Genomic DNA, 22,036 nt, shown 5'->3' on the forward strand with positions numbered 1-22,036 from the left:
CCGCTTCAAATGTCCCGGGAGTCCACAAGAGAAGCAATGTATATTGTTCCTTTTATTTGCTCCTCCAGATCCTTTGTTCTTCGTGTTCAGATTGGGTCTCATTTTCTTATTATTATTTTGTTTATCCTGAAAAATCAATGTATCATTATTTGTCTCCTCTATCATGGCTATCTTTGATTTAACCTGATTTTGCTTCATTTGTCTCCGTATTCTATTAATTATTGTTGTCGTCTCCAGCAGATTTGTAAATTCTAACCTTGAAGCAATTTTGAATGATGCAGGCTCCAAATATTTACATTTTTTTACAAAGGCTTTGACCATGGAGGTTGGCTCTTGATCAGATCCGATTTCCATAACCATCCTATACAGTTCCTGACAGAAGTTCTGTCGTTTATCCATGTTATGTAAATAAAAGCTTATAACCTGACTTTAAATTCATCCATTGGTTTCATAAATTACTCTTTTGAAAGCTGAAACCCTCCCAAATTTGGTTCAGGTTATGAAAATAAAGTTGCTGCAAAGCTGAAATATTGATCATTTAATGAACACAGAAAGGTCAAATTTTGGCAACACAAATGTTTTGCTGCCTTGTCATATAATGCACCCAATCCTAGTTTACATCCTCACCTGTGCTCACTAAATGCTGGGTTAATTAGTGGGTGTATAAAAAGAAACCCAGCACCACAGACCTTCAGTTGAACTGCAACTTGACCTCTGACAACATGCCAAAAATCCACCCTGTGACAAAAGCCTTGATTATCAAGAGGCTGAAGACCAGATCCACTGCAGAGGTGGCTGCACCTTTAATGTGTCTCAGCGTCAAGTACAAAGAATTAAAAAAAACATTTGAAGAGACTAGAGATCATAGTATCATAGTATCATAGTTTTAAGGTTATAGGGAGACTCTAAGTCCATCTAGTTCAACCCGTAGCCTAACATGCTGATCCAGAGAAAGGCAAAAAAAAACCAAAAAAACCCCAATGTGGCAAACAAGTTCCAATGGGGAAAAAATTTCCTTCCTTCGTCCACATCCGGCAATCAGACTAGTTCCTTGGATCAATACCCTGATGTTTCTGACAAGCCCATGTCTGGCAGACCCTGCAAGACAACTGCTCAAGAGGAATGTTTGTTGGTTAGAAAATCCAAAGCCAGCTCCTCTTCCACTGCAGCAGAGCTCGAAAAGGCCTGGTCACCTCAAGTCCCTGTGTCAACTAGAACAGGTTGTAGAATTCTGTCTTGAAAAAGCCTCCATGGTGGAATCAGTGCCCAGAAGCCAGCACTAAACAAAAGGCAACTAAAAAACCGTGTGGCATTTGCCAAGTCCCACAGCCTGCTAAACAGATGGATGCTGGAAAAGTGGCAGAAGGTGGATTTCTCTGATGAATCTTCAGTTGAATTACACCACAGCCGCCGCAAATACTGCAGGAAACCTACTGGAGCCCGTATGGATCCAGAAAACAGGTAAGTTTGATGGTGGAAAGATCACGGTCTGGGGTTACATTCAGGATGGGGGGGTGCGAAACATTTGCAAGGTGGAAGGCAATATCAGTAGCCTAAAATTTCAAGAAGTATGAGCTACCTCTTTCATTCCCAATCATAAAAGGGGTAAAATTCTGCAGCAGATTGATGCTCCATCTCATCCATCCATCTCTACAACAAAGGTCCTCCTGGCTAAGAAGATGAAGGTGCTCAAGGACTGGCCAGCCCAGTCACCAGACATGGACATCATTGAGCATGTTTGGGGTAAGGTGAAAGAGGAAGCTTGAAAGACAAAACCAAAGAATCTAGATGAGCTCTGGGAGGCATGTAAGATGCATTCTCTGCTATTCCTGATGACTTCATCAATAAATTGTATGAATCGTTGAACCGCATGGATGCCGTCCTTCAAGCTCATGGAAGTCACAAAAAATATTAAATATGTTTCTAAGAGCACCACAACTTCATTCACCAATGTTATGCAGCATATCTTTGTATGAGAAGTTAATTATTTGCTTGAATTTCACATTACTTTCTGTGGGTGACAAAACATTTGTCTTGCCAAAATCTGACCTTTCTGTGTTCATTAAATGATCAATATTTCAGCTTTGCAGCAACTTTATTTTCATAACATCAACCAAATTTGGGAGGGTTTCAGCTTTCAAAAGAGTAATTTATAAAACCAATGGATGAATTTAAAGTCAGGTTATAAGCTTTTATTTACATAACATGGATAAGCGACAGACCGTCTGTCAGGGACTGTAGGCTTGTTAAAATTTTACATGGAATACAAAGGGGTCCTCTTGTATGTTTTGTTTTGAGGTTTTCTAAAATTTCAACAGTTGGGGTACATTCTCCTGTTGTGAATAGAATTAATCTATTAATTAGTCTATCTTTCTTTGTATCATGGATCAGGTTATTGAGTTCATTTAGCCTAGGTGTGGTCTGTAATCTTTTTGTCATGTGAGAGGGTAGCCATACTCAAAATATTTTATTCTTCTGGTCATCTGTGAGATTAAATTTATCTATGTTAGATTCAAAAATGTTCGCATTATGGAAGGCGTCCATTTTATCATCATATTTGGGTATGTCTTTTATGCTTTTCATTAATTGGTCATGAATTTTGATATTAAGACGGGCTGCTTTTTCATGTAATTTCTTTTTACGTAACTCCCCCTCATCCAGATCTTCCTCGTGGATGTTTGGGGACATCTGAACCTGAGGCAGGTGATGCTGAGACATCTTTCATTTTGCCGTGTATTGACAGAAACATGTTTTATGTCCTTATGTAATTTTGATATTAATTCTGCTCTGGTTTCCAACTGATCTTCCAAATGTTCAATATGTTCAGCCAATATTGAACAATTTGGACAATCGATTGTATCTGCATCTGCTACGCGTGTGTCCGTTGTATTGGACGTCTCTATAACCATACAGATGTTGTGTGTTTATAGCTCTGTCCCACCAACCATGGAATTATATGTATACACCATGCTCATGACATTCTATAACTTACTTTGTAATTTCCTTACAGTAAAAATTTCCTTATCTATCTTATTATTCTCAATTTCACACTGACGGTACAGGTTAGACCACAATTGGGCTCCTCCCCTAGGATGGTCCAGTCGTCAATGGATGGTCCTCTGTGGTCCTAGATAGATCCTCCTTCGGGGTCCTCTGTGGTCCTGGATAGATCCTGTTAGATTTCCGCCAGGGCACGACTCATACGACCTTTTTGCGGTTGAATACGCCAATCCTCTTCACTCTTTTAAGGTTCTCATTTGATTTAGACACGCTTCTGTGCAATTCCCTTAAGCTTTTGGACAAATTTGTTACTCATCAGTACTGCCCCCCTTTGTACAAAAGGTGAGGGAAGCGCGACAAAAATATCACGAAACCCAAAAAAAAACAGCAATAGCTAATGTCAAAGTGAAAACTGACTACGCATGCCAAAATGGGAAAAACAGCTGTGTCAATCAGTTAGACTGAAGCTCGCCAAATTGTTAAAAGTAGGATTGGCGTGAATAATCAGCCCAGTACGCAAGGATTATTAGGAGAGGAAAAATAAGGTAAAACAAATAGATTTATTTAAAGTAAAAAATCATTAAAAATTATACAAAAAAATAATAATGCTTTGTTAGTGAAAGATTGAGTATTTAAAAAGAGTCCATTGCATCTTACATATAGCTGTGATGTCACGGCAGTGGTGCTTCTTCTCATTAGCAGTCTTCCATCAGCTCCTTGTGACAATGGTATGGCATTCTGCTTCCCATGAGCCGTGGCCCAGCTTATATACTATTTTGCATTGGCTACCACTCACCACTCGTGACTAAACATGGTTCTTTAGTGAGGATTGCACCCACCTATACCTTCTTCTCCATTCATGGTTCTCCATGATGCAACCATCGATATTTTTGAATATGAGCTTTAAGTTGTAATGTACAGTATATCTCATGTATTTCTCATGTAGAGCTTGCTACTGTGACATTATAGTTAGACTATAGATATTTAAAGTTGTAGCTCAGAGAAAATAGCCTTGAAATAGCATTGAACTGTCAGGCTGAATAATTACCAACAAGTGGTCGGCCAAGGCTCCAAATCCAAACATACTCAAAAGTTAACCCTGTTCATTTAAGCTTATAGCTTAAATGTAAAGTTCACCAAAATATTCATAAATGCTCACTATTTTACAGTAGCACACTCCTATATACCTCCTGATATACTTAGAATTGGTCACAGAAGAGAGCAAAGGTTTAGCATTGTTTGTATAACGGACTTCATAAAAAGGGTGGGAAATATGCATTTACGCTGATGTGTTAGAGGACCACGGTAGGGTCAGGAGGTTAATACAGTATTTAGGGGGGACTGTTGAGGAGAGCTATTGGATCAAATACTCAATTAACCTCTGGACTTAGATGACTGTGGGAAGTGTGTTCAATGAAATCAATTCTCTATACATAAGCCAGTTTTCAGATCATACATGTGACACACATCCAAAGATGGCCACCATTTCCTGTTCTCCCCACCCTGCCCTGGAATGTAAGAAATGACCACATCACCATGAAGGAAAAGAACCCTCTAGTATTACCATGGAGACACCGCGATGACATCATAAACCCGCCCACCAGCCTCACCATGGATTCGCCCTGATGACTACTTAGACATCAAAGACCCACCCACCAGCACAACAGATCTGCCCATTGGTCAATCCATGGACCAACCCACTGACCAATCAACACATCCGGGCATGCCCACTATAGAGCCCCTTTTCCTAGTTTATATAAGTTCATGTTTCAGGTGGAATAAACAGTCGCTCTCTCGGTGACATTTTGCTCTGATCAAGAAGAGCTTTCACATCTGAACCTTTGTGTGGTGTTGATTTTTCTTAAGCATGCACTTGATCCTCATTAATTAGGTCAGACAGCAGGCATCTTGTGAACATTACTATAAATTCATCCTAACACTACAGCTGAAGTCACCATTACTGTTCACTGCAGATTTTCCAGAAGCTTCCAGTTGTAGAGGAGAAAGAAGCAGCAATATCTCCTCTTGGCAGGGTCTATTCTGGAGCTGGATTTTCTCCTCACATGTTTAGATATTGGTAACTGAGAAGTCTCAAGGCCTGGCATATGACTTTCCACATTTGTTTTTCCTCTGCAAACTCATAACTGAAGCATAAGACCAGGATCCTCAAATCCTGCTCGCTCCCCCATCACCTGTATAAATGAAGGAGCACTGGAGCCAGATCCCCCATATCTCCAGGACCAGAAGACATGTCTCCAGTGAAGGTCTCTTTCCTGCTTCTGCTCTTCCTGTGCAGCTCAGGTTACCCTACCGCTGCGGTGTCATCAGAATATACTGGTAAGTGATAGGCATAGGTGACTTAGGAACATTATAGCTGGCATACATACATACTGACAATTTTGATGTCTGGAGACCAGGATGGGATTCTCCTTACTGGACCTTCTTTATATACTTATTGTTCATTATGTTACACTGGGGAATGAAAAAATTGGTGCCAGAGAAATCTAACCTTTTTTTTCGGTCAGTTTTTGTCGCTACCCTTATTTTTCTCACAACAGCTCTAGTTAATGAGATGTGATCTAGCCTATGTATATGCATTCGACAGATTGAAAAACTAGGACTGCTGTCTACTAAACATTATTATTTTGCCTTCTGGGTTATTAAAACAAATTCATACATGTAGATTTATTTTATTTATGAAGAATTTACATCACAAAATAAGAATTAAACATCGATAAAAAGTTGTCATAGAGACATTGTTCATTTACTAAGATACTTAGCAAAATTGGCACTTTATAGATCTCTTTCAGTGAATTGCGCCAGGGCAATTGAAAAGACAAGCAGTAATCCGCCATTATGTGGGTATCTCAGTGTCCTTGGTATCTTTCTACTATAATTCTTAAAGCTTAGTGGAATCTTTTACTTTGCTCTTTGCTTATGTTACCAATGTTACCAAGGTTTTCTGGGAAACAATCCAAGTGGCTGTGGAGATAATACACCTTGATAATCATTGTACAGCCAAGGTGAGAGGGCATTCTTTCAACTAGTTCAGTGTACTATCTACTTTAAATTTCGCAAGAAAATTAGTTACAACCATAGTGAAAGGAGACGATGTATCTGCCTCATGTACAACCATAGTGAAAGGAGACCGTGCATCTGCCTCATGTACAACATAGTAAAAGGAGACCATGCATCTGCCTAATGTACAATCATAGTGAAAGGAGACCGTGCATCTGCCTCATGTACAACATAGTAAAAGGAGACCATGCATCTGCCTCATGTACAATCATAGTGAAAGGAGACCATGCATCTGCCTCATGTACAACCATAGTGAAAGGAGACCATGCATCTGCCTCATGTACAACCATAGTGAAAGGAGACCGTGCATCTGCCTCATGTACAACCATAGTGAAAGGAGACTGTGCATCTACCTCATCTACAACATAGTGATAGGAGACCGTGCATCTGCCTCATGTACAACCATAGTGAAAAGAGACCATGCATCTGCCTCATGTACAACCATAGTGAAAGGAGACCATGCATCTGCCTCATGTATAATCATAGTGATAGGAGACCATGCATCTGCCTCATGTACAACCATAGTGATAGGAGACCATGCATCTGCCTCATGTACAACCATAGTGAAAGGAGACCATGCACCAGCCCCATGTACAACTATAGTGAAAAGAGACCGTGCATCTGCCTCATGTAAAACAGAGTGAAAGGACACCATGTATCTTCCTCATGTACAACCATAGTGAAAAGAGACCATGCATCTGCCTCATGTACAACCATAGTGATAGGAGACCATGCATCTGACTCATGTACAACCATAGTGATAGGGGACCATGCATCTGCCTCATATACAACCATAGGGAAAGGAGACCGTGCATCTGCCTCATGTACAACCATAGTAATAGTAGACCATGCATCTGCCTCATGTACAACCATAGTGAAAGGAGACCGTGCATCTGCCTCATGTACAACCATAGTGATAGGAGACCGTGCATCTGCCTCATGTATAACCATAGTGATATGAGACCGTGCATCTGCCTGATGTACAACCATAGTGAAAGGAGACCGTGCATCTCTCTCATGTACAACCATAGTGATAGGAGACCATGCATCTGCCTCATGTACAACCATAGTGAAAGGAGACCGTGCATCTGCCTCATGTACAACCATAGTGATAGGAGACCGTGCATCTGCCTCATGTACAACCATAGTGAAAGGAGACCGTGCATCTGCCTCATGTACAACCATAGTGATAGGAGACCATGCACCTGCCTCATGTAAACCATAGTGAAAAGAGACCGTGCATCTGCCTCATGTAAAACAGAGTGAAAGGACACCATGTATCTTCCTCATGTACAACCATAGTGAAAAGAGACCATGCATCTGCCTCATGTACAACCATAGTGATAGGAGACCATGCATCTGACTCATGTACAACCATAGTGATAGGGGACCATGCATCTGCCTCATATACAACTATAGTGAAAGGAGACCGTGCATCTGCCTCATGTACAACCATAGTAATAGTAGACCATGCATCTGCCTCATGTACAACCATAGTGAAAGGAGATCGTGCATCTGCCTCATGTACAACCATAGTGATAGGTGACCGTGCATCTACTTCATGTATAACCATAGGGATATGAGACCATGCATCTGCCTCATGTACAACCATAGTGAAAGGAGACCGTGCATCTCCCTCATGTACAACTATAGTGATAAAAGACCATGCATCTGCCTCATGTACAACCATAGTGATAGGAGACCGTGCATCTGCCTCATGTACAATCATAGAGAAAGCAGCCCATGCATCTGCCTCATGTACAACCATAGTGAAAGGAGACCATGCATCTGCCTCATGTACAACCATAGTGAAAGGAGCCCATGCATCTGCCTCAGCATTGATCAATGAATCTTTGAAATGTGGATCTTTCATGATGAAATCTTTAATTTGAGGACTGTCAAAAAACCCTGCATTTAGCTTCTCCATGGTGAGCCCTGGAAATTTTCTGGAGATATAGTGAAAGCATCTTCATTGTTTGTTTACAGCCTTTATAATCTGCTTTATGTGCAGTGGTGGTAAAATGATCCTATCCCTGTTAACTGATAATTCTGCAGCTATATTCTTTTTCCATACTACCATGTCTTCTCTCAGCGGCTGCTGTTTTCTCATCCAGTGTTCATTTTTTTATCTATTATCCCATAGACAGATAAAGTAGGGATAATTGGTGAATCTTTTGTCCCAGGACAATATTCATCATTGTAGATCCGCACAGGTCGGCCACTGGTGACCGTGGGATGATATTTTCTGTATGGTCAGAGTCATTGTGTTTTGCTCTTCACTCACCTTAGTTGAGGGAACAATTGCGGTTGATCCATATTTGTTTCTGTTGAGTAAAGCGTACATTTTAGGCTCCATTTTGAACTGCATGAACGGCCACCATTCGCTTGGTCAATATTGTGATCTGGCCATTTTCATCAGCGCCTTATAACTTAATACTTATTTGTATGCTCATTGCATTTAATAAGTTTTCCAGTATTTGTCACACACCTTACAAACTATCTGTGATTCTATAATTAATAACACTGTCGAGGAAAAAATATCAAATTCATATGTGTGCAACTGTACATTATCTCAATACTAGAGTTGAGCGCGGTTCACGGGTCGAGATTCTCCAGTTCGCGGCTCAAGTGATTTTGGGGGCTGTTCTAGATCGAACTAGAACTCGAGCTTTTTGCTAAAGCTCGATAGTTCTAGATACGTTCGAGAACGGTTCTAGCAGCAAAAAGCAGGGCTTTTTACAGCTACAGTGTGCAGGAGCCATCGCTGGCAGCCTGCCACAAGCTGGTAACCAAGATAAACATCGGGTATCCAACCAAAGCGCTTTGGTTAGTAACCCGATGTTTATCCTAGTTACGTGCAGGAAGCCCACACTTCCCCGCTCAGCTCGCTCCGCCCCCTCCTGCCTGCGGCATGTACACACACACACACACACACACACACACACTCTTCACACATGATCCAGCTCGGCTTACCTGCGGTGATGAAGTCCCGCCATCCCGACCTCAGCGCTGTCACTGTCCTCCATGGTCGCCGCTTGTCACATCACCTTCTCTCGCTTCCGACCCGAGACTGACTAGCGGTGACGTCCTGGGCCTCTCGCGATACTTGGTGTGAAGGCGCCGGTCATTGAACTCAGTGACAGGGGCTGTCAGTGTGCTGGAGATCAGCGCAGGTAATGTACCTCGCTGACAGCAGCACTTGTCATGCCCTGCAGTGACCTGGGCTTACCCATTGATGTTAGCTCAGGTCACTGCATTGCTCTCCCAGCCAATGGGGAACATTCTGCTCTTCATTGACTGGGACAGTGTGGATCGTCATGGCAACCCCTTGGATTACACCAGACCTGGATTTGTTTTTCTTTCTAATAAATTGGTTAAAGAGGGAATGTATTGGGGAGTGGTTTTTCAAATAAAAATGTGTTTGTCATCTATTTTTTTTCATACTGACTTGGTGATGTCGGGTATCTGATAGACGCTTGACCTCACCAACCCCAGGGCTTGATGCCAGGTGACATTACACATCTGGTATTAACCCCATATATTACCCCGCTTGCCACCGCACCAGGGCGCGGGATGAGCTGGGGCGAAGCACCAGGATTGGCCACTTCTGGGGCGGCTGCAGCCTGCTATTTTTAGGCTGGGGAGAGTCCAATAACGATGGACCTCCCTAGTCTGAGAATATCAGACCCCAGCTGTCTGCTTTACCTTGGCTGGTGATCCAATTTTGGGGGGACCCCTACGTGTTTTTTTTTTTAAATTATTTATTTAATTTAAAATAACAGCGTGGGGTGCCCTCAGTTTTGGATTACCAGCCAAGGTGAGGTTGCCAGCTGTGGTCTGCAGGCTGCAGCCGTCTGCTTTACCCTAGCTGGCTACAAAATTAGGGGGAACCCTACGTGATTTTTTTTTTCATTTCTTTGGCTAAATACAAAGCTAAGCACCCCTTAGTGCCACATGAAAGGCACCAAAGGGTGCAAAATTACAAAATGCAGGAGAGTGGGACATTATGTGTCTTTCTGCCATTATAATGACAGAAAAGACTGATATGAAGTGTACAAGCACAAGAAAATCACCAGAGCGCTCTACGCTGTGAAAAGCAGTAGAAAATGGCACTGGAGTGAACATGTGACCGCCTCATGTAGGTTGAAGCTATGGATCCTGGGTAAACTTATGCATTTACCCTCCTTCAGTTTTTTTGCAGTACACAAAAAAAACGGAAGGCACACGGATGACAAACAGATGACATACGGACCGTCTACGGAACGGAAACGGATGCCACACGGATGCACCCATGAAAAAAAACTGACTGTTTTTTGCAGACCGCAAAAATGGATCGGTAGTGTTAATGTAGCCTTATTCTAATCTGCCGTTTATAAACAGCAGGCAGAAATAAGTGAATAACGCCCCCCGGCATCAGAAAATCTCCGGGGTTTCAGGGCTAGCTGAGACCCTGGAGATCATGATTCAGGATGGTTTTTCCGGTCCCCGCTCACGTGATCACAGGTATACACCGTACAGCGATGATCACGTTACAGTACATGACAGCGCCGGTAAAAAATTATTTATCTCCCATCTGGCATGAACAAACACTTCTTCTCCACTTTTTCTCCACTTCTCCACTTCTTCTCCACTTTTTCTCCACTTTTTCTCCACTTTTTCTCCACTTTTTCTCCACTTTTTCTACATTTTTTCTCCACTTTTTCTACATTTTTTCTCCACTTTTTCTCCACTTTTTTTCCATTTTTATCCCCACTTTTTCTCCACTTTTTCTCCACTTTTTCTCCATCTTTTCTCCACTTTTTTCCACTTTTTCTCCACTTTTTCTCCATTTTTTCTCCACTTTTTCTCCACTTTTTCTCCATTTTTTCTCCACTTTTTCTCCACTTTTTCTCCACTTCTTCTCCACTTCTTCTCCACTTTTTCTCCACTCTTTCTCCACTTCTTCTCCACTTTTTCTCCACTTTTTCTCCATTTTTTCTCCACTTTTTCTCCGTTCTTTTTCTATGGTCGGTCTACCCATTAGCTCTGCCATGCATACTGTAGCTCTACACCTACTGCACATGTTACTTTATGATTGACATCTGTTTCGTACCAGAGCTGTCTAAGCCTACTCTGACCCCATATTTGTCATTACTATATTGTCCTTGTACTGTATTATGACATTTGTATCATGTGTTTCATTTCTTGCTGTGTTGCAATTTTTTTGCTGCATCCCAATTGTACCTCTACATTGTTCGAGTTTATGTTATTGTTATCTCACTCTTATGTGATACTGATTATTGTCATTTTTCATGATTACATGCAGATAAGTCCAATCTGACGAAGGCTCAGGCCGAAACGTCATTTGTAACTTGTTTTGGACAAAAACATATATGCTTATGAAAATTTTTTTTTTCTTAATACGGACCAATAAAGAGTGATTTTACATTACTATCCATTGTGACTTACTGACTTAGTCTGGGAGATTTAGAGTGCCGAGGTTACTCACTAATTTTATCTATTATTACCTCTGAGCACCTATATACCAGTGAGCAGAGCTTCCTCTACAGTAGTTCTCCTGATTAGGCATGCCCTTACCTCATGAGCAGGGCATTGCAGCTTTGGTTGCAACCATTACGACATGGACTCTGCTGCTGTGGACCTGGGGAGAGTGAGTGCAGATTCATTGCATCCACACTCCTCACATGAAGGGTCCGCACTCATAGAAATTGGGGGATACGTTCCCTGAGTGTCTCCCCCCCATATTCTAGACGGTCCAGAGTCGTCGTGGGACCCCTTTATTTTTTTTCTTACAATAAATTGGTGAAAGAGGAAATGTTTTGGGGACTGTTTTTTCAAATAAATTTCTTTTGTCGATTTTTTTTTTTTTGTTAGTACTGACAGTTTATGATGTTGGGTATCTAATAGACGCCATGACTAGAGATGAGCGAACCGGTCCCGGTTCGGCTCGAGGTCGGCTCACCGAACGGGGGTCCCGTTCGAGTTCGGTTCGTCGAACGTTCGACGAACCAAACTCGAACGTATAGGCTAGAATGGGAGGCAATCACAAACACATAAAAATGCATGATAAATGTACACAAACAGTTAATAAACATTGCCATAACACTTACCGGTCCTCGCGATCCCTTCTGCACTCTGTCTCCTGCCGCTATTCCATCCGATGATCGCTGAATCCTCCCGGTGACGGCACTGCCAGCAGAGATGCAGGACCTATCGTGACGTCAAAATAGCCATGTGACCAGTCACGTGGCTATTATCTCATTGGCTACAGACTGGTCACATGACTATGACACGTCATGTAGGACCTGCGAGTGCATCTCTCCGGTACACGGTGCACATATGTGTATCGCTGTGTACCGGCGACATGCTCTAGCACACGGTCGACTCCCCGTTCCGTTAGGGATCGGTTGACACAGCCGGTCATTAACGGAGATCACCGTTGCCATAGCAACGCAGTTAGCGGTGATGTCACCGCTAACCGCGGCTCCGAGAGCACCGTTGCTATGGTAACGCGTCTGTCAGCGTTACCGCTGTTACCGCTGACAGCCAGCACTGATCACTCACGGAGTGAAGGCTGCACGCTGCTTCCCGATTGTAATGTGCATTGTAGTGAGGATGAGGTTCCCCAGCCCCAAGTGATGAGCTGGTGAACCTCATCCTCACTACAATCGTCACTACTACTACACTAGAAAGAAAGAAGACAGAAGAGCAGGATCGGGGAGGGCTGACAGGGGGTAATAAAGATGGAGTCTCTAATGTGTCTGTGTATTTATTTCTATTAAAGTATTTTTTCTCTGTGTGGTGTTTTTTTTAACCCTTTATTGGAGATTCTTAATGGCCGGGTCAAACGTGCCTGACATTAAGAATCTCTGGCTTAATACTGGCTAGTAAAACAAAGCCAGTATTAACTCATGATTACCCAACAAGCCACCCGGCTCCAGGGCTGTTGGAAGAGTTGGATACAGCGCCAGATGATGGCGCTTCTATGAGAGCGCCATTTTCTGGGACGGCTGCGGACTGAAATCCGCAGTAGAGGCGCCCAGAAACCTCGGGCTAACCTGTGCTGCGGATTCCAATCCCCAGCTGCCTAGTTGTACCCGGCTGGACACAAAAATGAGGCGAAGCCCACGTCATTTGTTTTTTAATTATTTCATGAAATAAGTGAAATAATAAAAAAAAAACGGGCTTCCCTATATTTTTGGTTCCCAGCCGGGTACATATAGGCAACTGGGGGTTGGAGGCAGCCCGTGGCTGCCTGCTGTACCTGGCTAGCATACAAAAATATGGCGAAGCTCACGTCCTTTTTTTTGTAGTTTTTTGGCAAAAAAAATAAAAAATGCTTCCCTGGATTTTCCATTGCCAGTGAAGGTAACACCAAGCAGTGGGGGTTAGCAGCCAGTAGCTGCTTGGATTACCCTTAGCTAGCAATACAAAAAATGCAGCGGGAGCCCATATATATTTTTTTTAATTATTTATTTAAATAACTAAAAATAAAATGGGCTTCCCTGTATTTTGATTGCTGGACATCACAGTGCTGTAAAAATAAATCTTTAAAAAAATGACGTAGCGCTCCGCAGTATTTTTGATTCTCAGCGCAGATAAAGCAGACAGCTATGGGTTGCCACCCCCATCTGCCTGCCGTTACCTTGGTTGGCAATCAAAATACAGGGAAGCCCATTAATTTTTTCTATTTAAAAAATAGCTAAAAAAAAAATGACGTTGGGTCCCCCCATTTTTGATAGCCAGCTAGGGTAAAGCAGACGGCTGTAGCCTGAAAACCACAGCTGGCAGCTTTACCGTGGTTGGGGATCCAATGTGGAGGTCCCCTCAGGCTCTTTTTTATAATTATTTTATAAATATTAATAATTACACAATAAAAGTAGGGTCCCCCCCAAATTGGATCACCAGCCAAGGTAAAGCGGACAGCTGTAGTCTGGTATTCTCAGGGTGGAAAGGACCATAGTTATTGGGCCTTCACAGCCTAAAAATAGCAGGCCGCAGGCACCCCAGACGTGGCGCATCCACTAGATGCGCCAATCCTGGCGCTTCACCCCAGCTCATCCCATGCCCTGGTGCAGTGGAAAACGGGGTAATAAATCGGGTTGATACTAGCTGTAAAGTCACCTGAGATCAAGCCCAGCAGTTTGTGATGTCATGGCGTCTATTAGATACCCAACATCATAAACTGTCAGTACTAACAAAAACAAAAAATCGACAAAAGAAATTTATTTGAAAAAACAGTCCCCAAAACATTTCCTCTTTCACCAATTTATTGTAAGAAAAAAAATAAAGGGGTCCCACGACGACTCTGGACCGTCTAGAATATGGGGGGGAGACACTCAGGGAACGTATCCCCCATTTTCTAGGAGTGCGGACCCTTCATGTGAGGAGTGTGGGTGCAATGAATCTGCACTCACTCTCCCCGGGTCCACAGCAGCAGAGTCCATGTCGTAATGGTTGCTACCAAAGCTGCAATGCCCTGCTCATGAGGTAAGGGCATGCCTAATCAGGAGAACTACTGTAGAGGAAGCTCTGCTCACTGGTATATAGGTGCTCAGAGGTAATAATAGATAAAATTAGTGAGTAACCTCGGCACTCTAAATCTCCCAGACTAAGTCAGTAAGTCACAACGGATAGTAATGCAAAATCACTCTTTATTGGTCCGTATTAAGAAAACATTTTTTTTCATAAGCATATATGTTTTTGTCCAAAACAAGTTACAAATGACGTTTCGGCCTGAGCCTTCGTCAGATTGGACTTATCTGCATGTAATCATGAAAAATGACAATAATCAGTGTCACATAAGAGTGAGAGAACAATAACATAAACTCGAACAACAGAGAGCAATAGAGAAGGGTGTTCAATTGCCGCGCCAACAGATCACTCATTCAGATGATGAAGACCAATGTCACTTTATTTTCATACAGGTCTACGCGTTTCTGGAGCACCTGCTCCCTTCCTCAGGACCATCAGGTTAAAAATAACATCAAATCTCCATCAGGTGGGTGAGTTTACTCCCCCTTCCCCACCCCACATATATCGGGGTAAGACCCTATTTGCGCTTTTTTGTCCACAGCCTCCTTCTATAAACTCGAACAATGTAGAGGTACAATTGGGATGCAGCAAAAAAATTGCAACACAGCAAGAAATGAAGCACATGATACAAATGTCATAATACAGTACAAGGACAATATAGTAATGACAAATATGGGGTCAGAGTAGACTTAGACAGCTCTGGTACGAAAGAGATGTCAATCATAAAGTAACATGTGCAGTAGGTGTAGAGCTACAGTATGCATGGCAGAGCTAATGGGTAGACCGACCATAGAAAAAGAACGGAGAAAAAGTGGAGAAAAAGTGGAGAAAAAGTGGACAATAAGTGGAGAAAAAGTGGAGAATAAGTGGAGAAAAAGTGGAGAAAAAGTGGAGAAAAAGAGGAGAAAAAGTGGAGAAAAAGTGGAGAAAAAGTGGAGAAAAAGTGGAGAAAAAGAGGAGAAAAAGTGGAGAAAAAGTGGAGAAAAAAATGGAGAAAAAGTGGAGAAAAAGTGGAGAATAAGTGGAGAAAAAGTGGAGAAAAAGTGGAGAAAAAGTGGAGAAAAAGTGGAGAAAAAGTGGAGAAAAAAATGGAGAAAAAGTGGAGAAAAAGTGGAGAAAAAGTGGAGAAAAAAGTGGAGAAAAAATGGAGAAAAAGTGGAGAAAAAGTGGAGAAAAAAGTGGAGAAAAAAGTGGAGAAAAAATGGAGAAAGAGTGGAGAAAAAGTGGAGAAAAAGTGGAGAAAAAGTGAAGAAAAAGAGGAGAATAAGTGGAGAATAAGTGGAGAAAAAGTGGAGAAAAAGTGGAGAAAAAGTGGAGAAAAAGAGGAGAAAAAGTGGAGAAAAAGTGGAGAAAAAGTGGAGAAAAAGTGGAGAAAAAGAGGAGAATAAGTGGAGAATAAGTGGAGAAAAAGTGGAGAAAAAGTGGAGAAAAAAATGGAGAAAAAGTGGAGAAAAAGTGGAGAAAAAGTGGAGAAAAAAGTGGAGAAAAAATGGAGAAAAAGTGGAGAAAAAGTGGAGAAAAAAGTGGAGAAAAAATGGAGAAAAGTGGAGAAAAAGTGGAGAAAAAGTGGAGAAAAAGTGGAGAATAAGTGGAGAATAAGTGGAGAATAAGTGGAGAAAAAGTGGAGAAAAAGTGGAGAAAAAAGTGGAGAAAAAAGTGGAGAAAAAATGGAGAAAAAGTGGAGAAAAAGTGGAGAAAAAGTGGAGAAAAAGAGGAGAAAAAGTGGAGAAAAAGTGGAGAATAAGTGGAGAATAAGTGGAGAATAAGTGGAGAAAAAGTGTTGAAAAAGTGGAGAAAAAGTGGAGAAAAAGTGGAGAAAAAGTGGAGAAAAAGAGGAGAAAAAAGTGGAGAAAAAAGTGGAGAAAAAGTGGAGAAAAAGTGGAGAAAAAAATGGAGAAAAAGTGGAGCACCCTTTGGTACCTTTCATGTGGCACTAAGGGGTGCTTAGCTTTGTATTTAGCCAAAAAAATGAAAACAAATGACGTAGGGTTCCTTCTAGTTTTGTAGCCAGCTAGGGTAAAGCAGACGGCTGCAGCCTGCAGACCACAGCTGGCAACCTCACCTTGGCTGGTAATCCAAAACTGAGGGCACCCCACGCTGTTATTTTAAATTAAATAAATAATTAAAAAAAAAAACACGTAGGGGTCCCCCAAAATTGGATCACCAGCCAAGGTAAAGCAGACAGCTGGGGCCTGATATTCTCAGACTAGGGAGGTCCATGGTTATTGGACTCTCTCCAGCCTAAAAATAGCAGGCCGCAGCCGCCCCAGAAGTGGCCAATCCTGGTGCTTCGCCCCAGCTCATCCCGCGCCCTGGTGCGGTGGCAAACGGGGTAATATATGGGGTTAATACCAGATGTGTAATGTCACCTGGCATCAAGCCCTGGGGTTGGTAAGGTCAGGCGTCTATCAGATACCCAACATCACCAACCCAGTCAGTAATAAAAAAAAATAGACGACAACCACATTTTTATTTGAAAAAACACTCCCCAAAACATTCCCTCTTTAACCAATTTATTAGAATGAAAAACAAATCCAGGTCTGCTGTAATCCAAGGGGTTGCCATGACGATCCACACTGTCCCAGTCAATGAAGAGCAGGATGTTCCCCATTGGCTGGGAGAGCAATGCAGTGACCTGAGCTAACATCAATGGGTCAGCCCAGGTCACTGCAGGGCATGACAAGTGCTGCTGTCAGCGAGGTACATTACCTGCGCTGATCTCCAGCACACTGACAGCCCCTGTCACTGAGGTCAATGACCGGCGCCTTCACATCAAGTATCGCGAGAGGTCCGTGACGTCACCGCTAGTCAGTCTCGGGTCGGAAGCGAGAGGTGATGTGACAAGCGGCGACCATGGAGGACAATGACAGCACTGAGGTCGGGATGGCGGGACTTCATCACCGCAGGTAAGCCGAGCGGGACCATGTGTGTGTGTGTGTGTGTGTGTGTGTGTGTGTGTGTGTGTGTATGTATGTGTACATGCCTCGGGCAGGAGGGGGCGGAGCGAGCTGAGCGGGGAAGTGTGTGCTTCCTGCACGTAACTAAGATAAACATCGGGTTACTAACCAAAGCGTTTTGCTTGGATACCCGATGTTTATCTTGGTTACCAGCTTCTGGCAGGCTGCCAGCGATGGCTCCTGCACACTCTAGCTGTAAAAAGCCCTGCTTTTTGCTGCTAGAACCGTTCTCGAACGTATCTAGAACTATCGAGCTTTTGCAAAAAGCTCGAGTTCTAGTTCGATCTCGAACAGCCCCCAAAATCACTCGAGCTTAGAACTGGAGAACCTCGAACCACGAACCGCGCTCAACTCTAGCCATGACATCACAAACTGCTGGGCTTGATCTCAGGTGACTTTACAGCTAGTATCAACCCGATTTATTACCCCGTTTGCCACTGCACCAGGGCACGGGATGAGCTAGGGTGAAGCGCCAGGATTGGCGCATCTAGTGGATGCGCCACGTCTGGGGTGCCTGCGGCCTGCTATTTTTAGGCTGTGAAGGCCCAATAACTATGGTCCTTTCCACCCTGAGAATACCAGACCACAGCTGTCCACTTTACCTTGGCTGGTGATCCAATTTGGGGGGGACCCTACTTTTATTGTGTAATTATTAATATTTATAAAATAATTATAAAAAAGAGCCTGAGGGGACCTCCACATTGGATCCCCAACCACGGTAAAGCTGCCAGCTGTGGTTTTCAGGCTACAGCCGTCTGCTTTCCCCCAGCTGGCTATCAAAAATGGGGGGACCAAACGTCATTTTTTTTTTAACTATTTTTTAAATAGAAAAAATTAATGGGCTTCCCTGTATTTTGATTGCCAACCAAGGTAACGGCAGGCAGATGGGGGTGGCAACCCATAGCTGTCTGCTTTATCTGCGCTGAGAATCAAAAATACCGCGGAGCGCTACGTCATTTTTTTAAAGATTTATTTTTACAGCACTGTGATGTCCAGCAATCAAAATACAGGGAAGCCCATTTTGTTTTTAGTTATTTAAATAAATAATTAAAAAAAATATATATGGGCTCCCGCTGCATTTTTTGTATTGCTAGCTAAGGGTAATCCAAGCAGCTACTGGCTGCTAACCCCCACTGCTTGGTGTTACCTTCACTGGCAATGGAAAATCCAGGGAAGCATTTTTTATTTTTTTTGCCAAAAAACTACAAAAAAAGGACGTGAGCTTCGCCATATTTTTGTATGCTAGCCAGGTATAGCAGGCAGGTGCTGGAAGAGTTGGATACAGCGCCAGAAGATGGCGCTTCTATGAAAATGCCATTTTCTGAGGCGGCTGCAGACTGCAATTCGCAGCAGTGGGGCCCAGAAAGCTCAGGCCAACCTGTGCTGCGGATTCCAATCCCCAGCTGCCTAGTTGTACCTGGCTGGACACAAAAATGGGGCAAAGCCTACGTCATGCTGACAGACTGAGCAACAGTGCTCCCGGAGCCGCGGTTAGCGGTGACGTCACCGCTAACTGCGTTGCTATGGCAACGGTGATCTCCGTTAATAACCGGCTGTGTCAGCCGGTCCCTAATGGAACGGGGAGTCGACCGTGTGCTAGAGCATGTCGCTGGTACACGGCGATACACAAATATGCACCGTGTACTGGAGAGATGCACTCGCAGGTCCTACATGACGCGTCATAGTCATGTGACCAGTCTGTAGCCAATGAGATAATAGCCACGTGACTGGTCACATGGCTATTTTGACGTCACGATAGGTCCTGCTTCACTGCTGGTAGTGCTGGTCACCGGGAGGATTCAGCGATCATTGGATGGAATAGCGGCAGGAGACAGAGTGCAGGAGGGATCGCGGGGACCGGTAAGTGTTATGGCAATGTTTATTAACTGTTTGTGTACATTTATCATGCATTTTTATGTGTTTGTGATTATAGCCTATTGGTTTGAGTTCAGTTCGTCGAACGTTTGACGAACCGAACTCGAACGGGACCTCCGTTCAGCGAACCGACCTCGAGCCGAACCGCAACCGGTTCGCTCATCTCTACTCAATACGTAGAAGACATAGAAAAATACGACCGGCATATTTTGATTCAGAGGCTTGAAAATAGCTCAAAGCAAGCTGAATACCTGAGGCATCAAAACTTTTTTTCATTTGTTTTCTAGTGTTATTCGTGCCCTAATACTTCATTGGGGATAAGTACAGTGATTTTGTCCATCTCCCTATTTCATCCATTCTATTTTTCTTATCAATCTCGTTATTAATCTTTGTTTTTTTCACACTTATATGTTTAGTATCAATAAAAGCCATGTTTGTATATAAATAGCTGGATGTGCACATTTTTTACTGTGAAGCTTTTTTCCTGTCTTACAATTCTTTTTTGCATAGTTTTAGTTAGCACCCCTCCCTTTATTCATTCATTAGCCTGTGCTGCTCACTGCTTTTTTCTTAACAAAGTGTTTTGAGGAGCAGTGTGTGTATGTGGGGATATTATACAGAGGGGTAGTGTGTGTATGGAGGATATCATACAGAGAGGCAGTATGTGATGGGATATTATAGAGAGGGTCAGTGTGTAGGGAATATTATACTGAGGGGCAGTGTGTGGGGAAATTATACACAGCGGCAATGTGGGCGTATATTATACAGTAGGGCATTGTGTGTGTTGGTATATTTTACAGTCGAGCAGTGTTGTGTGTGGATATTATATAGAGGGGCAGTGTGTAGGGACATTATACAGAGGGACAGTGTGTGTTGATATTATACAGAGAGGCAGTTTTTGTAGCAAGACACTATACAAAGATACTTTGTTTGAGCAATAGCATACAAAGGGACAGTGTGTTGGGGAATATTATACAGAGGGGATGTGTGAGGGGGATATTATGCATAGGGTCAGCGTGTGGGGGATATTGTACATAGGGGCAGTGTGTGGGAGATATTATACAGAGAGGAAGTGTGTGGGGGTGATATATACAGTGCTGGCCAAAAGTATTGGCACCCCTGCAATTCTGTCAGATAATACTCAGTTTCTTCTTGAAAATGATTGCAATCACAAAGTCTTTGGCATTATTATCTTCATTTATTTTGCTTGCAATGAAAAAACACAAAAGAGAATGAAACAAAAATCAAATCATTGATCATTTCACACAAAACTCCAAAAATGGGCCAGACAAAAGTATTGACACCCTTAGCCTAATACTTGGTTGCACAACCTTTAGCCAAAATAACTGCGAACAACCGCTTCCGGTTCCATCAATGAGTTTCTTACAATACTCTGCAGGAATTTTAGACCATTCTTCTTTGGCAAACTGCTCCAGGTCCCTGAGATTTGAAGGGGGCCTTCTCCAAACTGCCATTGTGAGATCTCTCCACAGGTCTTCTATGGGGTTCAGGTCTGGGCTCATTGCTGGCCACTTTAGTAGTCTCCAGTGCTTTTTCTCAAACCATTTTCTAGTGCTTTTTGAAGTGTGTTTGGGGTCATTGTCCTGCTGGAAGACCCATGACCTCTGAAGGAGACCCAGCTTTCTCACACTGGGCCCTACATTATGCTGCAAAATTTGTTGGTAGTCTTCAGACTTCATAATGCCATGCACACGGTCAAGCAGTCCAGTGCCAGAGGCAGCAAAGCAACCCCAAAACATCAGGGAACCTCCGCCATGTTTGACTGTAGGGACCGTGTTCTTGTCTTTGAATGCCTCTTTTTTTCCTGTAAACTCTATGTTGATGGCTTTTCTCAAAAAGCTCTACTTTTGTCTCATCTGACCAGAGAACATCCTTCCAAAACGTTTTAGGCTTTCTCAAGTAAGTTTTGGCAAACTTCAGCCTGGCTTTTTTATGTCTCGGGGTAAGAAGTGAGGTCTTCCTGGGTATCCTACCATACAGTCCCTTTTCATTCAGACGCCGACGGATAGTACGGGTTGACACTGTTGTACCCTCGGACTGCTGGGCAGCTTGAACTTGTTTGGATGTTAGTCGAGGTTCTTTATCCACCATCCACACAATCTTGCTTTGAAATCTCTCGTCAGTTTTTCTTTTCCTTCCACATCTAGGGAGGTTACCACAGTGCCATGGGCTTTACACTTCTTGATGACACTGCGCACCGTAGACACAGGAACTTTCAGGTCTTTGGTGATGGACTTGTAGCCTTGAGATTGCTCATGCTTCCTCACAATTTGGATTACCAAGTCCTCAGACAGTTCTTTGGTCTTCTTTCTTTTCTCCATGCTCAATGTAGCACACACAAGGACACAGGACAGAGGCTGAGTCAACTTTAATCCATGTCACCTGCTGCAAGTGTGATTTAGTTATTGCCAACACCTGTTAGGTGCCACAGGTAAGTTACAGGTGCTGTTAATTACACAAAGTAGAGAAGCATCACAGGATTTTTCACACAGCGCCAATATTTTTGTCCACCCCCTTTTTATGTTTGGTGTGGAATTATACCCAATTTGGCTTTATGACAATTTTTTTTT

General features: G+C 42.9%; 1 protein-coding gene across 4 annotated transcripts in view; it reads left to right on the top strand.

Moving 5' to 3' along the window:
* Positions 1 to 5,185: 5,185 nt before the first annotated feature.
* The window catches only part of LOC142297136 (antileukoproteinase-like), a 41,295-nt gene continuing 24,444 nt past the window's right edge, over positions 5,186 to 22,036 (top strand). The window contains exons 1-2 of one of the 4 annotated variants that reach the window (XM_075341412.1): positions 5,186 to 5,337; positions 15,006 to 15,079. In XM_075341412.1, coding sequence (XP_075197527.1) covers positions 5,201 to 5,337; positions 15,006 to 15,079 — 211 coding nt within the window. In that variant the 5' untranslated portion in view covers positions 5,186 to 5,200. The remainder of the gene's footprint in view (positions 5,338 to 15,005; positions 15,080 to 22,036) is intronic. The other 3 variants (XM_075341411.1, XM_075341410.1, XM_075341414.1) reach the window with 3 other exon arrangements.

Source organism: Anomaloglossus baeobatrachus, chromosome 3 (genome assembly GCF_048569485.1).
Source record: "Anomaloglossus baeobatrachus isolate aAnoBae1 chromosome 3, aAnoBae1.hap1, whole genome shotgun sequence".
In the NCBI taxonomy this organism is placed as follows: Eukaryota; Metazoa; Chordata; class Amphibia; order Anura; family Aromobatidae; genus Anomaloglossus; species Anomaloglossus baeobatrachus.